The 22,422-nt window shown below is 44.7% G+C and overlaps 1 protein-coding gene across 1 annotated transcript in view; it reads right to left on the reverse strand.

Moving 5' to 3' along the window:
• cfap58 (cilia and flagella associated protein 58) overlaps positions 1–22,422 on the reverse strand; it is a 51,205-nt gene that overhangs the window by 6,623 nt on the left and 22,160 nt on the right. The window contains exons 14-17 of the mRNA XM_064315149.1: positions 18,086–18,197; positions 17,481–17,585; positions 9,635–9,754; positions 6,145–6,278 (exon numbers count right to left, since the gene is read on the reverse strand). Of these exons, the coding sequence (XP_064171219.1) occupies positions 6,145–6,278; positions 9,635–9,754; positions 17,481–17,585; positions 18,086–18,197 (471 nt within the window). The remainder of the gene's footprint in view (positions 1–6,144; positions 6,279–9,634; positions 9,755–17,480; positions 17,586–18,085; positions 18,198–22,422) is intronic.

Raw genomic sequence — 22,422 nt, forward strand, 5'->3', positions numbered from 1 at the left:
CTTGTCTCACAGTTGACGAGCATTTTACGAAGGCAAGAAAGAGACAGATTGCATGTAGCATGTAGCGCGCAGGGCTAGCTGTAAGTTACGGTCGACCACTCTTTTATCGCTCGCCCGTGTTGGCATCGCGGCCCGTAAACATAGCCGCCCGCGCGCGGGTCTAGCAGGAGGGTGGGCGGGGGGGGGGGGGGGGGGGGGGGGGGACGCAATAATCCGTAGCCCTCATTAGCATACCGTTTATTGCGCCGCTCTTGTCAACTTTCCTGGCGTCTCCTGTCTTTCTTTTAAAGCGATAGCATCACATCGCGTCGGGTTCACCCGTCAACCAGAAGATAGAAAATCCTTCAATTTATCCATGCCGCTGATTTTTTTTTAAAACACAGGAAATGAAGGTTTTTTTTTGTTTGTTTTGAAGGGCACAGCGAACCATTGACGGCAGGGTGTATTTAACAATTAGTTACAGAACGGAGCTTCTCACTGAGTTTGCTTTCAGCACAGAGTAACGAACGTACTGAGCGCACTATCCGTCATTAATTACTAACAACTAATCTTTCACTAACATCACAATATGGGTCAAGCTGCATTTCATTAACTTTTGCCAGTTTAAAAAAAAAAAATCTCTCTAAAATTGAAACCCTTAACAGGGTAAAGCGGGAAAAAAATGGATTGCACCACATTTGGTTAATGTAAATTGCAATGGGGAAAAAAAGAGTAGAGTACTGTGCGCTTTTTACACCCTGTAATTTAGTCCTCCAGCAGCATGGGGTCGATGTAGGCGCAATCGTTAACGGTTCTCCCACGGCGCTGCTTGAATCCTCTCAGTGAGAGTTCCTGATGAACTGAATCTCCTCATTTAAGACAACAATTTGCTGGGTTGTACCAAACTCATGATGACTGGGTTCTCGATATCTAATTAATCACGTGTAATTACCCTGTTTTGTGTTTGACTAGAGCCGTTGCAGAGTCACGTAGTGGATATCAGCAGCGGTAATCGAGTTGCAGACAATCCAGGGCCCTGACTGAATAGTACTCCAGCTTTAATTCCGTCTGTGACTTCTGGAGTGACTGCATTATATTGTGTCAAACCACAGAATATTTAAAATGAATTTTTACATAAAAAAGCTTGATTTTTGAAGGAAAAACACAAATGAACAAGTTTTCTTTCTCCTTATACTTTTCTTGCACTCTCATGATATGAAAGTACACTACATGGCCAAAGGTATGTGGACACCTGACATCCAACATCTGATCCAAAATTATGGCCACTAATATGGAGTTGGTCCATCCTTATGTACAACCTGTTTTCTTTCCAAATATGAGCTCAACATTTTCCACTGCAGACAGAGGTGCCAAACCAGGGGCCTTGTCTGAAGGCCCTCTGTTCACTAGCAGGAAACCCCTCTCGGAAGTACAGATGCATCATCCCTAATTTACTGACTTTCCTACGTTCCCTACGTCTCCTTAACCCCTGATGAATTACGGTGGTTGGTAATTAAAGACTTAAAGTATGGAAACATTAAATCAACAGAACTCAGCCGTCGAACGGGATGAAATTAATTCATTTATGTAATTTTGTTTTTGGTGGTCATAGCAAGCACAGCCATTCAGTTTCAGAACACTGACTTCATCACAACGTATCTGTCTTTTGAACGGTGTCCTCTACGCGAGCACTACTAACTTACATCAGAGGCACACAGGAGCAGGCAACAGAGTCACTGTCAAAGAGTGTTTCCACCTACTCATGGACAAAGACAAAACGGAGTAAAATGCCTGACCTAATCTTGTCAATGCATTAAATTGTTTTTTTTACAAACTTACATAACTTTTCATGTGAGACATTTGCACGTATCCACGGTAAGGGAGATGTTAATTCCAGCATGACCTCTGTGTGGTCTTCTGGTGCTCAAGTTCAAAAGTGTCAAAAAATATGTGTTCCAAAGAAAAATTCCAATTAACATCCTTTGATGTTTCATTCTCCCCTCATTCGTACTCATGCACACCTTGCCACTTACATTCTGGGAAATAAATTTGGTGTAATTATCGGATTGAAAAACGTGCATTACGTTCAAATTGATTGAATTTCAAGCGATTTCCCGAATTGACTGAATTTAAATTAAACTGACCCCCATCTCAGTGCCGCAGAGAGCATTGATTCTGGAATACATGCATCTTACCCAGCCAGTGTCATTTCACTGGGGGAAAGAGAAACACACTTGTGCATGTCCCATCGTAGCATTAGTTCCATTACTCCAGTCTGCACTCCGAGGACAGAGCAGTTTGTCTGCATTTTCCAAACTAAGCTCCTTGTCACTGCACATACTCTGGGGTCTACGCATCACAGCTGCGGATTGCGGTCAGCTTCGGTTCAATGGGAGATTTACAAGTCGTGCAGATTCTGTCTAGTGCAATAAGCCGCACATTACAAGCAAGGTAGTGCGTCCACAGCGCCCATCAGTACACACACTGCTGCCCGTATAAAAAGTGCTGTAAAAATGGCAAACAACATTGTTTTGACTTGGGGTATTGTTTGCACATTGCTTCCTGGAATAAAAACCCATGTTCTCATTCAACAAGTGCAAAAAAAACAAACAAAAAAAAAAAACAGTGCCATTCCATATATAGCAATACATGTATTCGGCACACACAAGAACTCGCTGAAATTCAATATGAATAACGGTCCGAGCCAATCACAAATTCTGCAGCTCCGCAAGCAGTGCATGTCTGGACAGGAACTCAGAGGATTTGGAAGGCTCCTGAAACAGGGGGGAAGATTTTTCAATATCATGCAGAGTTGCTCTTACAAATAAGAAGGCTGGTTTCTCCGTTCGCCAGTCTGAAATTATACATGCATGAGTGCGGGGAGAAGATGGGATGTTGGAAAAGACCGCAATCACGGATCCGACAAAGCGAAGTGAGACGGGGGTGCGCGCGAAGGCAACGCAACATCGCAATCCGTCTGCAGTATTCTTTGCGTTGATTTGCTAAGCCTAAACGAAATGGGGCAAGGCCACTGTTAAATTCCTTTCCACACAAGCATTGTGCACCACCGACGGTCAAATCTAAAATTATGCAGACGAGACAGAAGGGACTGTTGCTCTGAAAAGACATGAACCAGTTGTGCCTTCAGAGAGTCTGTGCCAGGAATTGATGGCCACGTCCATCCTTTTTTTCTCGACACGTTCTTGTTTATGCCTGACAGTTTTCCATATCATAAGCAGTTTTCAGGAGGAGCGGCTCCGTGCAAAATGAAATATCCTTTTTAAAATGCGTCTTAAATTAGATGGAGTATAAGGACCGTCTGCCGTGGCGAAATTAAGTTCTACTTCGCCTGCTCCGGCCGGGTTTTTTTTCCCCCAGGGAATCAATGGAGGTGAACAGGGAGGCAGGGAGAGAAAATGTTGTTTTTCTGATGAGATGGGCTCTATGGTCGGTGAGCACATCAAGCACGGGGAAGAAGGCAATGAGAACACAATAGGAATCACCGCTTGCACCGCGACTCGCGGAAAAGAGAAAATAATAAAAATAAATAAATAAATAAACAGATGGGGGGGATGGGGGGATGGGGGGATGGGGGACGGGAGCGCTTCTTTAGGTACGTCTTAATCCAGACATTTCACAACGCTCCTACGGCCAACTGCCACAGAAATCGGTTAGCAACCGTCCACACCACCACCCCCCCCCCTTTTTTCTTGTTGTTGTCAAGGTAACAATTAAAACACTTTGTACCGTATTTTCCCGCCCGTGTACAAGGCACCGCCGCGCCTCACTCACGCAGCGGGAAGGCCAAATTTGTACACCCATTTCCCTTTTAAGCAGCGGACCGGACGGTCGGTGATAATCGTCCGTTCGAGCCCTGCATTATTTACGGCGCCTTTTAAAATTCATTAAAGTCATTCGGTCTCGTCTAAAACCTGTCATTATCGATTGACTTTACTGTAATTGGTGCTTTAAGGACCTCAAAGATTTTCTGCCCGGTGATTAAGAATGTAGAAAGTGTGGCCTGCGACTAACGTATGCTAATGAGGCCCATAAAAGCAGCAAAGCAAGCAGTATTTCACACGGGCACAACCAGGCCTTTCTTCCCTTTAACCAATTCTCTGGAAAAATAATGGAACGGACGCCACGGTGCTGTGGAGAGTGTCGCTGAATTCGGGCCTCCTGGTTCGTATCAATATTTTGCACTCGACACCTTTTTAGAAATGCTTGTTGATTGGTTGCTTCTGTTCAATAGCAGTATTAATAATAATGAATTTCAAATATTTGTTATTTTCATTTTTTGGCGGGAGGGCGGGGGTGCCGAGTTACTGCCTATATGCCTAAGCACGGTTATTTTAAAATATTATGAAGGTAAACATCCTGAATGGTATGCCCTTAAGCACAAATGTTTTTGATTGAATCTCAGCCAGTGTTTGCAATGAAAAAAAAACAAAACATGTATGCATTTTTTCAGTTAAGGTTAAGGTTGAGGATAACTGTCAACTGAATCTATGACACAGTCAGAATTTTTTTCCGGCGTTTCTCCAATATGTCTGAACACTATGCAGAGACTGCAGCAGCATGGCTGAGAAAATCAATAATGGAAAAACTTATTCAACTTACTTTCCTAGCCAGGGGCATATTCCATGGCATTTTAAAACTTTCCATGAAATGTGTGCCGCCTGTAATGCTGTGATTATCAGCACTCAATTAATAAATTGTATTTGTGTCAGTGACAATGGAGTCACAAAATCCATACAGAGACACAAAATGGGTTTTTATTGCCACCTTTACTAGGCAGTCCTGAATATTAAATGCATACACACACACACATACATTCAAACACACAGGCACACGCTTGCTCACACACTCGCATGCACACACGCATGCATACACATACGCACACGCACACACACACACGTGCACACACACACCGTACGGAAGAGATGTACGTTCTACTGTCACATACAAAAGATCAAAGTGCACTGGTACCTCTCACTGTTGCTTCAGTAACTCAAGAGAAAAATGAAATTCTGTCTCACGATCTGTTTGCACATTGGCCATAATGTTTTATCTTGAAACGAACGGAGACTTATAATGGAAAATGTCTCTGAAGCTACTGCATTGTAACCTTCGTGGAAGTGGGGCACTGGCTCACTGGTTTCCAGTTCAGACGGGGGAAGAAAGGAGACATTTTATTCATAAATCCTTCTGATGATAGCGAGCTTGCTAAACTATAATCTCAGATAAAAAGCTACTCCAGCTACATATCTGTGGAGAGTTGACTGAAGAGGAAGCTCTGTTGTTATAATGCTCTGCTGTTGTGATAAATTCTGTGGAGCCTGGTGTGGTGGTTATCAGTATGTATACGCGTGGGCGTGTGCTTGTGTGCGTGTGTTGGGTGCGTGTGGGGGGGGTTTGTGTGTGGTGGGGTGGGGGGGGGGGGGTGGGCATGAGGTGGGTGGTATATAATGAACATTAATATAGTCACCTCTGCCCCCAATATCTCTTGAATTGATTTTTCTTTCTGTATATTTTTTTTCCCACCTAAATGGCTCAGAGAGGGAATAGTTTAACTCTTAACAAATCTAAGCAATATTTAAAGAAAATTCAGACGTTATACAATCAAATATTGTCCCACCAAATTGTTGATGTATTACGGACCCAACAGTACCAACTTAATCTATAGTCATATGTCTTCTGTTACTGACAATGACCCAGTAAGTAGTGATTTTGATTGGACAGAAATCCAAGGAGCAGCATTACACTTCAACAGGTAAAGTACTTTGTGAAAGGGACATTTCTGAAGACCCTCGTCCCTTTTGTCTCGACATCAAAACCTGGCCGGACATCTCCTGATTGGATCACGCTCAGCGCCGGAGCACCGAGCGACAAGGTCTCCAATTTTCCGGCTCGCTGGTCTTCAGTCCTCACGAGTCGCAACCGTTTGATCCCTCTTTTTTTTTTTTGGAAAATGTATATCGGAGGAATCGTTTTTTCGGGGGAGGCCCGAAAAGCTCTCTCGTTCGCCATCTGCCCGTCGGAGATAGCGAAGGTCAAACCTCGCGCGCGCGCCCCGTATCGCACGCTAACGCGGCCCTTTGAAGGGCGGCGTCGGAGCCTTGAAAGGGGGCCGGCGTTTCAGCTCAGCCTCGCAGCCCGGCTCACCTGGAATGCTGTTCTCTGCGCTTCTGAGCCAGGTACTTCTTCTTGACGTTCTGCAGCTCGTGATCCAATCGCTCCATCTGGCTCCTGCACTCCTGCGACTGCGACTCGCACATGCTCAGCTCGGACGACAGCGCCTGGAAACACAACCCGGCAGGGAAAAAACAAATGAAAATAACACACATAATACATATAGGGACGCATACTCTTAAAAACAATCTTTCTATGCTGTTCACCACTGTTCATTTCCAGTCTCCAGTCAATCTTTTAAACTTTTTAAACGTATTTATATTTAATTGAGTTCTGCAGGTTGGACTTTGTACACACAATAAGTAATGGATAATATGACAAGCATCCTTACAGCCATAGTTTCTTACAGCACTCGGGGTTTTAAATAAAGTTTTGTACAAACAACTGAATGTCACTGCAGAACTTCTTTATGAAAAGTTAACGTTAAAAGTTAAAAGTTCCACAAAACATTAAGTGTAAATTATCTGTTAATTTAGTTTTTTTTTTTATTCTAAGAGTTTAAGGATTGTTTTGGACAATTAGCTCAGTTAGCTTCAATATGCACAGTAAAACGTGTTAATTCAACCATTAGGGACCATATGTACACTGTAAGACATGATTTAATACTGAACATTGTACTGTGCGGCTGGGTTTCCTGGCCAGTTAGTTATCGCTCCCTGGATTTGTGATCCATTTGGTTAGTCACACGGGCGGGTGGGGGGGTCGGGGGGGTGATATGTCCAATCTGGCTCAGGAATTCCCACAGATTTGGAAAGAGAAGAAGTGCGTCCAATTCACTGGGCGGCAGACGGAAAGTTCTCAGCGGTGCTTGAAAAAAGTGCTGGGTGAGCAGGAGTGCTATTTGGGGCTAATTCATTCCTCACCATTAAGCACGTTTATTTTACGCTTGTCCGTCCACAACACACACACCACTGATCCGGCTTCTCTTTAAAAACATTTAGAATCAAGACAAATTCTTCTCTGAAGCAGGGATCTAACTCTGAACAGCTGTGGCCCCTTGAGACGACTACGCCCGCAAACGTTATCTGAATTGTACGCATCCTCAAAATGCAATCCACTGAAACCGGTAATGCAATATTAATATTAATAACATATGCATCCTGCAATATTTGATTTCATTGAAAATAAATATTGTAAAAGCTTAATTCATATGCACACAGATGCTATAAAGTACATTAAAAAACTGGCTAAATATATTCTGGGCATCACATGAAATCAAATACAGCAGTATGTACAATCTTGCACTTACGCCATTTCTATCCAGTTAATATTGCATCACTAGTATCAGTGGCAATGCAATATTAACTAGTCAGATATAGCACAAAAATAAATGCATTTAAAATGAAAAATGAAATGCTGTTAAAGCCGAATTCATGTGCGCATAAGGATGGAGCACAGCGGCAGTAACGGCAGGCCGCACAAATGTATTCTGAGCACCAAAGGAAACCTCTCGCCAGTGTCTGCAACAAATCAGAAGCGCGGTATATATCATCAGGGAAGTGTCAGGATCTGCGGTGGAAGGTGCAAAGACATCGCTCTGCATCGAGCTGACTTGGTGACTTCATTATGCTGAATGTCATATTGTCAGCTGTGTGGATGAAACGGGGGCGGTTGGAGGAGGGGTGGGGGGGGGGGTGTGTGGGGGTGGGCGGGGCGGGGGGGGGGGGCGTCCCAGGGAGGCAGCGCGTTTGGCCACACAAGCTGTGCGTCAGCGACATGGCAGATGCTGTCTCTGTGCCCGTTACGCTGGCACGGCCGGGTGTGGGGGGTGGGGGGGGTTTGGGGGAGGGGCTAGCGGCCATGCATCACCCCTGCTCACTCAGCTCACCCCGCACATGCTCAGTGAGCCCCAGGCCTGTCAGGCCGAGACTCAGCCCCCCTCCCCCCCGCCATCACGCCGGGCCAGGGCCGTGAGGAACCCATGCTGCTCCTCCAGACCGGCCCACAGGAGAGGCGGCCAATCGGATGCCGGGGCTTCACCAGCCACGCGTGCGTGGAACTGGCGCACTGACGCAGCCCAAGGCCCCCGACGCACTGGCGGCTCAGTGACCGCTTCCACAACGGTCAGCCGCGCGAGCACCGCACGGTCAGCCAGCGAATGACCAACAAATCAACAAACGCAAACGCAAACCAAAAAAAAACCCGCGGCAAAAACCACGAAGGCTCAGGAGCTCACGAGGGCTTCGATTTTCATTCATTCATTTGACTGTGAAACTGGACTCATTAGAGCCGGGAAAGCAGGACTCTTGCGTTTCAGTTCCAGCTCCTGGCGAGGTGCCGCAGACAAGGAGCGGCCATTTTGGCTCCAGATCATGCTTATCACACGCCAGTGTTGGTTCGGGAAAGCAGGAGTTCCAGCTCCCGGCGAGGTGCCGCAGACAAGGAGCGGCCATTTTGGCTCCAGATCATGCTTATCACACGCCAGTGTTGGTTCGAGGTTCAGTTCTGCCGCAGCATGCTTTGCTAGACCTCAGCTCACATGCGCCTTGGTTACGTCTATTAAGCTTGGCAACTAAATGCCATGGTAAATTAATTGCTGGAATGCTCAATGCCCCGGGGCATTAGTAATCGTTATGTGTCACGTGCATACAAAGTTATCTGCTGTGGACCGTAGGAAGAATCACAGATTCAGCATACTTAAGGCATTCGTGCTGTATGACTTCCTCCAGCGTATCGGAAATATTAAGATCATTCGACATCCTGACCAAGCCGAGGTTACTTAGCATGTGACTCTGTATTATTTTTTACCCACATTTTCACTTAAATGACATGAATTAGAAGTCGGCGCTGAACAATATTCACTGCTGGGGTTACAGCTGAAATCCCGGATGTTAGGGGCTTTGCCACGTTTTAATCCCAGGTCTGGGCTGTTAATTGGGCAGCAGAGCTAATTATGCATTTAAGCGAACCATGTGAACGGTTACAGCCGATGAATGATTTATGCGCCCGTAAAAACCACGGTGGGGGCGGTCCTTAAGGGCGGGGGCGGTCCTTAAGGGCGGGGGCGGTCCTTAAGGGCTACTCAGGGTCACGTCCCAGCCTTAAGCACGGTTTCCCCCGACGACGAGGGCCAGTTTAAAATAGAGACAGGAAGAGAGATAGAGACAGGAAGTGAGAGTACGGAAGAGACATAAAGCCAGGAAGAGAGATAGAGACAGGAAGTGAGAGGACAGAAGAGAGATAGAGACAGGAAGTGAGAGTACGGAAGAGAGATACAGACAGGATGAGACATAAAGCCAGGAAGAGAGGTACAGACAGGAAGAGAGATAGAGACAGGAAGAGAGATAGAGACAGGAAGGGAGATGGAGACAGGAAGAGAGAGGACGGAAGTGAGATAAAGACAGGAAGAGAGATAGAGACAGGAAGAGAGATACAGACAGGAAGTGAGATACAGACCGGAAGATAGTTAAAGACAGGAAGAGAGATACAGACAGGAAGAGAGAGGATGGAAGCCGCAGCGGACCTTCAGCTGCTTGGTCTTCTCCCGCAGAGCGTGCTGGTACACCTGAAGTTGCTCGGCAACCTCGGGCCCTGGTTGCCGGGCGAGGATGTGCTTCAGCTCCACGTAGAGCCTCTCTTTCTCCTGCAGGAGAAGGGCGGGAAAAAAAATTCAGATTCACATTTGGTCTCTTACGCTTTATATATGACCGTGTAAAAAAAATAAAATAATAATAATCACTTAAAGAACAGCGTGAGGGGCACAGAAAATGGCAGTAAGGAGGAGAACCGTGAGCCTTCGCGAGATGGCGGTGGAAGAGGTGGTCCACCGCGTAACATCGGACATGCCGTCGGAAGCCAGAGACGCTGAGGCGGGACGGAACGCCGTTAACAGGGAGAGGGACCGTCGATCGTTAATCTGTCACAGGCCGTAAAAAACGCCCCGCTTCCAGTCCTCACCCGTAACCGTAACCTACGTACGGCACGCGAGTATTACACGCGTGATATGACAGCCATACGAGTGGGCGGCCAATCAGAAACTAATCCAGTTTTCAGTACGCATCAGGAACCACGAAGTGCGTTTAGGGGGTCTCCACCGTTCCGAAGCCCCTCGATTGCGACAGACCCAAAAGGGCTTACTCTGGGACAGAGCTCCCCTTCTGTGCTTTACAGGGTGCATGGAAAACAACAGCCAAACAGACAGCAGATGAGGCGATTTATGACAGAGGGGTGTCACAGGTACAAGACCGTTACCTGCAGGTTCAGTGTGAGGTAAACTACGCTACGGAGAATAGCAACAGCTTAACTCTACTCTGGGGATTCTGCCATCATTTCGCCATCCGCTTGCCTGAAACTTCTCCCCCCCCCACCCCCCCCCACCAACTTTAAATGGAGACATATAAACAGAAAGCTTGTGGAAAAAATGAATGATAGGTTTCCGCAGCAAAAAAGAATTAAAACAAAAACCATTTGACCATGCTGCCCTGATTTGGTTTCGCTGCTGCGAGAGAACCTGAACTGAGCCCCATCGCACAGTGAAGTGGAGATTAATACAGAATAAACATCTACAGACTAACGCTAACCAACCTTAATGCGCAAGTAAAAAACTATCGGGCTAAAGAAACAGAGAATTCAATAGCATCTTCCTGCTAGGCATTCTTTAAAAATAATCATTCAACGGTATCTAAAACCATGTTCTATCTCAAGAACATTTTTTTCCACAAAATTTCATGAGTCTCAGGATTTGCGTACATCCCACCAAAAATATGAAAAATTGGAAATTATGTACGGGCCCGAATCGTTGCAAAGAACATAATCTCATAATCACTTCTTACACATCTTTTACATGTAACATGTGCCCAAGGGCAGATTGTTTTTGGTACTGTTCTGAGTAATTTGGTGCAAACGCTGCTGGAAGGACAGGCTGACCTTCTAACGTAGACAGTAATTTGCGGATAAAATGCAGCTTATTATGCAGATTCCACAAATTGATAAAAGAGAAGATAATAAAAGATTACAGCGATAAGCCACAGTCACCATGAATACATAAGGCATGATTATCTGTTAAAAAAAAATACCTGGTAATTCATTTTGAACTAAATACGATCTTTCAATTCCAACGTGAAAATCTCCTGGAGATTTAAACAGCTTTAAAATATAAGATAGTGTTTTCATCTTTCAGGGAGAAATTAATATCTCTGGTTTGTACTATGTGTGAGTGGGTGTGTGTGTACATGTATGTGCATGTGTATGTGTACCAGTGTGAGTGCGTGTGCATGTGTGCATGAATCTGTGTGTGCTTGTGCATGTGTGTGTGTGTATGTTTATCTGGTTGTATAACATATACATAATCATACACACAATCAAAGGAATCCAAGCTGAACAGCATTTAACCAGCCTTGGTCTACTTATTCTTTCACAGTAATAGTTTAAACGCTACAGCAAAATGCATCTGAAGGTAAAAAATATTTTTGGAAAGAGACCGATAAATGAATAAATAGCCCAATAAATAAATACACTGAAAATATGTTACTGCAAATTGAGGAAAACACCTATTGTTCAGAGCGCAGGGAAATATTTCTCCATTCAGCACCGGCTAAATATCGCCATTTACCACAATCCTGCTGAATGATAGTATTGAGCATCCAATCTCTTTTACTCCAAAATTATGCTCCTGACAGCCAAGACAAGAACAATATTCTCTGCGGAGTTATTCTTGGCAGTTCTAATGGGAACCTGCTGAAAAGGCCGCTGTGAGAATGCGGGCGCTCTGTATTTCCTGTGAGCGCCACACCCGAGCGTCAGCCGCGTCTCTACACCGGCCTCTTTCAAACATAAAAGACACATCCCCCAATTTACAGGTTTGTGCGAAAACACCAAAGCGGTTTTTTTTTTCGACAAACCTCGGGTACCTTTGGTGACCGGCACTGAAGGGCGCGCGCGCTTGACAAATTCAAATTCAAACGAGTTTTGGAAGGGAACGGAGAGGATCGAGGGCCAACCAGGGGTCATCAGACGCTCAGCTGCGATGCCGGCAATTACATCATACATCAAATATGTATGGGCTCGCTGCATCAATCTGCCCTGCTGTCCTGGAGTGGCAGCGCCATCTACAGGCCGAGCGTATGTGGACACGCGGGCTAACGGCCGCACGTGCTACGTTTCTCTTAACGCCGTGTTAGTATGCTTCCTGTACGCCTCTTTTTTTCCAGTGCTACCTGTCACACCAGGTCAGAGAGGATGACGCGTACCAGGTCTGAATTTAAATCCCTCTCCCCGAGCACAGAATCCTGTTTTTAAGCAACCTGAGGACAGAATCCTGTTTTTAAGCAACTCCATTCATATTCTGTGTTTACCGACAAGAAATTGAATTGAGGGTTATATCGCTCTGACATCAGCAAACTGCACGACGAATTATTACATTTCCCGTGTTCCGGTCCGCGAGAAGTAAGAGTTATAATGAAATCCCTTGAAGTTCCACAAAAAAGCGTGTGCTTGAAAAGGTCTTAAAATGGCCCCCACGGTGAGGTACGAAGGTAGAGGCCTGTAGTTTCCTTGGTTACAGAGATCGTAAACAGTACGTGAATATGCGCCATTAAAATTCTCTGCAAATGCACGGATTTGCCCTTTTAAAAAATTTGCAAGAATATTGCCCGCACACCACATGTTCATCCAGACGTGTTTCAAAATACAAAAATGGGACATTTTATAGATATGAAAACGAGGTGCTGCATACATGTCATATGTATGCGCATACGTAAATGTGCTCAGCGCAAGCAATTAGTCACACAGCCTAATGACTTATGAAGCAAATGGTCTTTCTACACTCGGCCTGAACGTGCCAGCCATGTCTCATGACCTATTATTTCTCTGCGTTTTTTTTTGGTAATGAAAGTCAGCTGAGTGGGTCCAATCAAAACAGCTTGATCCTGTTAAAGCAAACGGGTCTCAGAGGACCTACTTCTAATTACAGAGGCCTTCAAATGTGCTGTGGCTGTACTTAAAGATTACACTTCGCAAGCAAATTCATTTAAATTAGTGGGTGGTAATTGTTTCGCGTTGGGATATGGAGAACACCTTTTTTGTCCAGAACCACCGGATCTTTCAGCGTGGTAACAGTAGCACCCCCCCCACGTGAATGAAACAGGTGCACCTGACAGACGTTATTCGGATGTGAAACCCTATTATCTTTCCGCCATACTCAGACATTGCTGATAAAAAGTAATACTAGCCCCTGCTTTTTGTTAGCCAGGCTAATCAACGGTGTGCCAACATATTTTATCCCAGCGACGCCCACCCTTTCTGTTCCAACCCGTCTTTTAATAAACGCTGCATTTGTTCATAAAAATAATGATTTTTTTTTAAAAAGCCACTTATCAGGGGGACATGAAAAAAAATCTCTTGGAAAATGCGTGTCTGATTGCTGAGCGTCTCTATGCAAATGCTACAACCAGCCAATTAGTCGGCATTCAAACGAAGGTGCATCTGAAGGTTATTCTCTCCTGATTTTCACTTTACTGGTATTTTTTGTTTGCGGCAAACCAATCTGTCTCTCAGATTGGCGCGGGGACGTTCAATGCGCGTTACAGGAAAGCGATGAGGAGGAACAAACACTGAGGGGGCCCAAACACTGAGGGGGCCCAAACGATGAGGAGGCCCAAACACTGAGGAGGCCCAAACGATGAGGAGGCCCAAACACTGAGGGGGCCCAAACACTGAGGGGGCCCAAACACTGAGAAGGCCCAAACACTGAGGGGGCCCAAACACTGAGGAGGCCCAAACACTGAGGGGGCCCAAACACTGAGGAGGCCCAAATGATGAGGGGGCCCAAACACTGAGGAGGCCCAAACACTGAGGAGGCCCAAACACTGAGGAGACCCAAACACTGAGGGGGCCCAAACGATGAGGAGGCCCAAACACTGAGGGGGCCCAAACGATGAGGAGGCCCAAACACTGAGGGGGCCCAAACACTGAGGGGGCCCAAACACTGAGGGGGCCCAAACGCTGAGGAGGCCCAAACACTGAGGAGGCCCAAACACTGAGGGGGCCCAAACGATGAGGAGGCCCAAACACTGAGGGGGCCCAAACACTGAGGGGGCCCAGAAACGCAGAATCGTTTAACCAGACGAGACGTGCCTGTTCACAATGTTGCATCATCGGCTTGGGTAGACAAACTGCTCTCTTTAATGACAACCTCTGAGATTCAGGCGCAATTCGGTATAAAAAATAAGACTGCGGTGTGGGGAGAATAACGCAACATGATAATAGAAATCCGCCATATCTGCTGCTTTTATGTTGATATCTCACACGAATCCCAGCATTTAAAATGAAGTATTATACTCAGAATGTAGTATATGATTACATTTCTGCTATCATCCATTCTACCATTACTTTACACCAGGCCGGCCACTGTTTGAGTCTTTTCCTCCCCACCACGGAGTTTACACCTCGCTCGCTCGCTTGCTTTTTGGGGGGTTCACGCCTGGTTTCTGCCCAGTTTTCCTCCTGTCTCTCTGTAAGGCATCTTTGTGGCAGTCCTCTGTAAAAAAAAAACTGCCATAAAAAATAAATATAATCGACCTGAATTCATTAATAATGAATATTACCATATAGCGCATGCACATATTAGCACCCAAAACCAACAACAACAAAAAAAAGTAAAACAAATCAAATCTAAAATAAGTCTGGCTATTAAAGTTGAGCTATCTAGAACATTTCACGGTTCACTTATTTCACTTTCTAACAGTAAATTTACACAAACTGCTTCACTATCCCAGTGAACTCCGCTCTTCATTACGCTGTCCAGTGTCGACATTTCCCCGTTCCTCTCCTGGCTGCTCAGTAAGCAATCTTTTCCCCGGCCCGGGCTCGTAAAACTGAGATATGAATTTCCTCATCTCAGTACTCAACACTTTGACTGATTGAATTAGAGGCTAAAATTGGTACGCGGCTCTCCAGCAGTCTGCCCACAGTGCCGCGCGTGCCACAGGCGCGTACGTACCGCGCGAAGAAACACGCTTCCAGAACCAAAACAATAACAGGCTAATTTAATCCGACTGAAACGTCTTATTTTTTCCTCGGTGCGCCTTTTAAGAAAAATCTCGGCCTGTCTCTCGAAAAAGTTCCCCAGCTGTGGGTGTGAAATGTGCAAAACAACCATTGGCGTTTTTCTGCCATCCTGGGTGCCTTGCTGTCAAAACAAATCGGAATCAAGAACATACTGTCAAACAAGCAGACGGTCAGATTGTTATTTTAACACATGAAAAAAAAAAACAGATACAGTTATTATATCCATGCACGATCAGATACAAGCTGCATTTTGAACATGAATATGCAAATATTTTGATTTATAGTTTGCTGTTGATTAGATTATGTGACAAAATCTTCAGCAAAAGACAAGTATAGCAATACAAGAATTATATGAGCTATATAATAGATTGGATGATTGCATAGGCTACAGCCAATAGGGAGATATGTTGCCAATAATTTTAGCCAATAGGCAAAAAGAACATCGACATGTCAGGACGACCTACTTTAGGCTGAAATGTGTAACAAGTAACTGGCATAAAATGCTATTATTACAAGGATGAAGAAGGAGGATATCAAAATTTCAATAATGTGCATGTAACACTATGTATCAGATGGGTGAGTGGGTAACAGGCATGTAATTATTTTTTTCCACATATGACCCCAGGACCAATGATCCTCAGTGTTTGTGCAGTCATCCTTTATTTACCTCTTGTTTTCTTTTCTTTCTTTTTTTTCAAAAAAGCGGTGGGAAGCCATGCATCGAATAGTAATTATCCAGCTGTCGGCTTCTTCTCAATCAAACGTTAAAACGTGAAAACTATCCAACCCCCCCACCCCCACCCCCCACCCCCTCCCAAAATAAACAAACTGCTGCATGAAATCCCAACGGACTCTCGCAGTCGACAGGAAACGGGCGCAGGACTGACGGCTGAATGTCCAGCGATCGCCTCGGCCATGTTGTTATCGTTATCCTCCACGCGACTCAAATTGGCCACGGAACTGAGAGGGACACAAATCACTACAGGGGGACTGGCGTGCCCCTACGATAAAATCCCACCCGGCCGCGAGCTTCGCCGTTTATGTCCCGCAGTCGTAAAAAAAAAACAGAAAAAAGAAAAAAGCCCAAACCAGCGGTTGTGGCCACAATTATTCTGCGCTGTGTTTTCGTTAAGACAAATGGAGCGGTCACCAGAACTCACCGCGCGAACACAAGGGAGGACAACACTGCCGCTGCCGTTTGCCACAGCGCCGAGCCCATTTCCACACAAAAAGGATTTACAGGTGTTCCGCCAAAAACAAATATCACCAAATTCTCCGTTGTGAACATTGCCGTATTGTTCTACATTAATCGCTATTTAAAAAATGGTGGAGACCACGTAAATAAGATTATTAAACTTCAATGTTCTGTTTCAGATTCTATAAAAAAAAAATTTTTTTTAAGATTTTTGAACATTTTAAGTTGGTACTCAGGTTTAACTTTTTAATTTTAATTTTTTTTATACTGTTCACCTCCTGTATTTCTGTCACTCCCCAAAGCAGGAGTTTGTCTTTTCCATTGAGGAAAGAAACCTTAAAAGTCTTCTCAGCATGGACGTCATTTTAGTGGAAAACGGAGAGCTATTATTCAGTAAAAATGGTTGACATTCAGACATTGAAATTTCATACAGAACACTGCACATTACGAGACACACAGTGCAGAGCAGCTGCCTCCACAAGTCCCATCCATCTGTATGCAGATAACATTTTGTGTCTTTAGTGAACGCAAGCCAAAAACACAGACCCTCTAACATCGCTATCGTGGCCATACTAAGTAGCATACTACCACAGCGTAGGCACTCTTTTAGCATCCTTTCAGTCAGTCTGTCCGCGAACGTCTGCGAGCGCAAAACACGTGTGAACGTGTCTCACGATAAACAGACCCGTGCAGCGCAGAGCCCCACGGCATCGATTTTGACATATTCAGGGAAGTAAGCAAATGAAAGATCACCTTGTTCTGAACCACGGCGGGCGGAATGCGCTCCCGCTCTCAATTTCGAGAGCTGAGCGGCTTCGGCGGACAATTACATATCGTTATCGATCGCTTTGCGGTGGGAGAAATAATATTAATAATTCATTGGCATTAAAAAACAGACTGCCACACATAAACATGCAGCAAGAGCGTGGCTGAAAGCAAAAAGAGGAATAAACACTTTTTTTTTTTTTTTTTAGGGACAGAGGCCATCCCTCCATTTCTGCCGTGCCACGACCCTGGATTGTTTACAACCGGGCGGTCCAATGGGAGGCGGGAGTTAAGCAGCCCAGCGAGAGGAGACAGATTAATCTGGGGGGGGGGCGGCGTTTACCTGCAGTAAAAGCTCTTTTTCCACCACCTCCTCGCTCTTTGTTATCAGACGTTTCTGCAGGGAGTGAATCTTCTGGATCAGCTGAAAGGTGCTGGGGTCACAAGCCTGGGGTAATAAAAATAAAAAAATAAATAAAAAAAGAGTCATTTATAGGCGTTGAGACTGGCCAGGGCCCACGCTCCAAGCACAAGGCCTCTGAAGGGAGAACTCCAGAGCAATCTGGCGGCCATTTCCTCCACTCGTACTATAGCTCCACCCGGAACATGGAAGTTAACCTCCGGGGGCGTCGCTGTAACGGAATAAAAACTACCGAAGTCCATACAAAGGCTTCAGTATTCAGCTGCATCTTGTGAACTGGCGGCTTGTTGCTTCTCTAGGTCAGGGCTGCCTTGAAAAAGTGAAATTGAGATTTCGATGGGACACATCTGGTAAAATCAAAAAAAAAAAAATAATAAAAGTAGTATTTGTGTTATTTTTTTTGCTTTGCACAAGACCCTCTCTCCATACACTCTCTTCCGGGTGAGGGCAGCTAAGAGGCAAACCGAAGGAGAAAAGAGGGAATAAAAAAAAGACGAATAAAACCCAGCCTTCGTTCCGAGTTCTACCTCCAGTTTCCTCCATCGATGGACGTTCATGGGGTTCTCCAGCTCCTCCTCCAAGGCCTGGCACCTCGTGCGTTCCCTGAGGAGCTCCTTCTGCATGTGGAACACCTCGCACCTGTCACAACGCCAGATTAACGAGGGGGACAAACAAACAGCAGACATTACGCTCAGACCTTTCACCACACATTCATATCCAAGAATTATTTTTTTTTTTAATGACTAGCATTCATAACATTATGAAAAATATAACGTTAGTGCAAGCTTGCCCTTTCGTTCACAAGATTATTAACCACAAACTCCAAAATGCCAAAACCCTTACTTAGCTGTGTTGAATAAAAAGCCTTATGTTAGTTTAAAATATACCTTCAAAAGTTCCACATAAGACCAATTAATGCAGATCGTACTTTGGTGAGGGGATGGCTGTGACTTGTTTCTTCAGGGTTTTGTTTTTTAAGGCAAACAACTCAAAAGCTCCATATGCCATCTTATTAACACTTTTTGCTCGGCGAAGCTTGTAAAAAAAAAAAAATACAACAAATTGCTTTACAGATACTCAAATGAAGCACGCAAGCGAGCCGAGCCTTCATCATTCCTGAACTTCTGAAGGGTCATAGGTGCATGCTGGACAGGATGGATGTGCTGAAAGGTAACCAGCCCCAATGTAACACTGTGAACCATCCATCACTTGCACTTCAGAAGCCACCGCCATGACAGAAGCAATGAGTCCTTTCATTACCACAGGACAGATGACCACGCTAATTCCATTCATAACCCACAGCACCCCCCATTTCATTTTCAACCACGCAAATACTTTCGCCTTCTTCACCCCAGCTAAACGTTTCACTGCAAGATGCATGGGCCACGTCAACACGCCATATGCTACTCAATTAACTGGAAAACCCCACAAGTATAATCTACTACCGAAAGGAGCCTCACGCAACACGGATTTCCACTCCGACAACAAAGGAGTAATGATGCTAACGCACGGATCGTTACCTAAATACACAACAACTTTTTCCTCGCGGTGCTGCCGTTACGATTTTAAGATGGGCAACGGCCTATCGTAGCTACTGTACTGGCCCCAGTTTATGATGTCATAGGCCTTCCAGGGGCTTAGCATAAAGCAGGTATCCACACACGCACGGACATTTTTTTTTACCCACCAACATTTTCTAAACTGGCTTCACAACAGCTCGGCACTGCTGCTAGGCGGACACTGTCAAAGCGAACACAATTCCCAAGTTTTCCCGAATAATAAAATCGTACACAAACAACCGGCGTGACGCAGTTCAGATACCGACGCTAAACTAGCTGGCTCCCTATTGCTCACATCGTGACCCCAAATAATTGGTAATCACAATGGTGGTGGGTGAGGTGAGTTCGCACTCACCACTGTAAAGCACTCTGAGCGTTCGGGAAAAAAGTGCTACATAAACGCAAAGATTCATTCATAAACTGCAGAAGCCACAGGATAAAGACTGTTAAGACAAGGACGCTGTATTTATAATAGGCCTGGTTATGACTGTGTAGATAGGAGATGAGAAATGAGAGAAACTGGAGGATTTTTACACATTAGCCGAGCACAATGCACATCCTTTCTGTCCCCACTACATCAATTATCAATCTGCTCACATCATTAGTACTAGCTGCCAGCAATCTATTTTTAACTTCAACAGGCATAAGAACAAAAAAAACATGATTACGTGACGATGACAAGCCGTTCAGCCCATCTACATGTATTCAGATCATAAATGCGTCTATTGTCCGCGGGTCAATCGAAGGCTTGGAAATTCAAAAGGACCTGTCTTTACTTTGCATAACATGGTCAGCAATTCGTGTATTGATTCTCTGTGTAAAAAAAGAGACTTCCTTCAAAAACCTAAATACTGCAGAATATAATAAAGAGGACGGGAAAGCATTTAGAAAGCTATTTTCCGACAGGAAAAAATTAAGTTATCAATCAATAGCCACAATTAGATGACCTAACACACTTTTAAGAAATGGGCCATTTACTGAAACTGAATAATTCTAACTGACAAAAATATATGGATCACAAGACATTTCAGATATCATCAGATACAGAAGGCTTTAAGGCCATGTTTAAACTTTGAGACACAATGACCACAATGACAAGGTCAGAAAGGACAAAACTGGGGTCACTATTTCAGTCCGTAAAAACTTTGATTCAGACAAGCGAGCTCAAGCTACCTTTTACGACCGTGAGGACAGGGAACGAAAAACAAAATGGAGGACATCATCAAATAAACCGACCACAGAATGTACACGATTACACAGGAGCGGACACTGGCATTGTGGATGCCAGCACCATGGACCACTGCGCCTTTTTGTGTGTGGAGTACATCTCAGGCTTCTGCATAGCTATCCGGTTAATCTTCTGTCTTTTTTAATTTATTGCAGAATTTATGGATATTGAGCCACATATCCATGCTTTGATGTTGAGAACAGATTGACAGTACAATAGGCCCTTAACTCTTTGGCCAGTATATTTGAAATGAGACCTTTTTTTTTTTTTTCTTTGATGCAAGCTGTTGTCAATTTGGCCATTGAAGTGTAAATTGTATTAAAATGTATTATATTTGACTATAACTGTCTTAAAATGAGAGTTACATATGTGCTGCAAACTTTGCTTTTCCTACAAAAGAAAAACATCACCAGCTTCTATGTCCAAATGCATACAATTTTCCAGGCATAGGAAGAAAAAAATACCGCGAAACTTTTTCGTACCCAAGTTTGCATATTCAAACGTTTTCAGGGTTTTTTTTCTAGAAAAGTACATGCATTTAAATTCAGTGACAAGCAGGAGGTGATGCAGGCGAGGCCTGACTCACTCACACGGGCAGGGCTGAGATCCCGGCCTCAAGGTTTAACCAACACCTTCGGCGAGCTCAGACAACATCGCCTCATTCAGCCCTGTTCTACTTCCATGTCTCAGCATTGATTTTGTGTGTGTGTGTGTGTGTGCGTGCCCAAATACAAACGTTTCCAAAATTGCCCCTAACCTTTTCGATCTCTCTCTCGGCGTCTAAGAAAACACAGGCCTTCCAGCTGGTTTGCAATAACTTCCCGCTGAAAGGCACTGCATCAATTAAAAACACGGAGACCAAATATTAGTCCCTTACTGTTCCGTCTGCGCATTTAATGGACTGAAAACTAATGTGATAACCATTCCAGGCTGGCTGGAATCAACTCTGAAAGAAGGGATGCGATGTGAAACACAATAAAAATCTTTTTATAAAACACTCCCTTTGAAGGAAGTGGCTTTGGTATACTGACATGTTCGTGCTGAAAAGCACCTTTGACAAATTGGACCAGTTGAAATACTGGGCACAATACAAACCTTCATGTAGGAGGCTGGGTTTCTAAAGCCACAAAGTGTATGTATGGAACGAGGTAGATTAGAAAGAGGAGTAATATGGTAATTGCTAAATTAATTCTGACCACAGTAATACATGCAGGAGGATGATTGCTAAAGATCCATCTGGCTGTCAAAAACATTTCAGTGCTTCCATTCGGGAAAGTAGGCCGTGAACCTAATGAGGCAGTTACTGCGGTAACATATGGTGCATTCTGTATGGTTCACCTAGCCCAGCTATTAGTGGCTAGAAATATACAGGGGTAAAAAGAATGAACATGTGGCTTGAACGTCATTTTTGGCTGCAAGATGTTCAATGGAAATGTCAAATGTTAAAACGTCCCAGAGGTTTGGGACAAATTATTTGACGAGTACTGAGCAGGGGGCCAATCAGCATGGGTCCAATCAGCAGGGGGCCAATCAGCAGGGGGCCAATCAGCATGGGACCAATCAGCGTGGGGCCAATAAGCACAGGGCCAATCAGCAAGGAGCCAATCGGCTAATCCCACGCAGTAAAGGGAGGCTGGACAGCCAGCAGTTCCCACTCCTGATTGGGCAGTGTGCAGCCATGCCCCCTTCAGCTGTTTATAAGGGTGAACTCAGCCTCTTTGCAGTGCCTGCATTTGCATCAGCAAAACGCCACACCTGTTTTTGGACAAGCCTGTTTTACACCTGCATTAGCGTTTGGTCTATCGTTTAGCGACTGTGTCTGTACCTTTTACAAAACTTTCTTTTCACGAACAGCTTTAAAACCATTTTTAGTGGAAACCTCAGCTCATTATATCTGAGCAAGCCATCAAGGATTATGATTATTTCTTTCTTTTTAAGCCATGCGTGCACACAAACCAACCAACCTCACAAAAACACATATTATTTTTTAAAATTTGGCAGTTTGAAGGGAATAAGCATTCAAACAGCTAAATGTAATGCAGAAGTATGTCATCACGCCTCAGCTGTAAGACCCTGG

The sequence above is a fragment of the Anguilla rostrata genome, chromosome 2 (assembly GCF_018555375.3).
Source record: "Anguilla rostrata isolate EN2019 chromosome 2, ASM1855537v3, whole genome shotgun sequence".
In the NCBI taxonomy this organism is placed as follows: domain Eukaryota; kingdom Metazoa; phylum Chordata; class Actinopteri; order Anguilliformes; family Anguillidae; genus Anguilla; species Anguilla rostrata.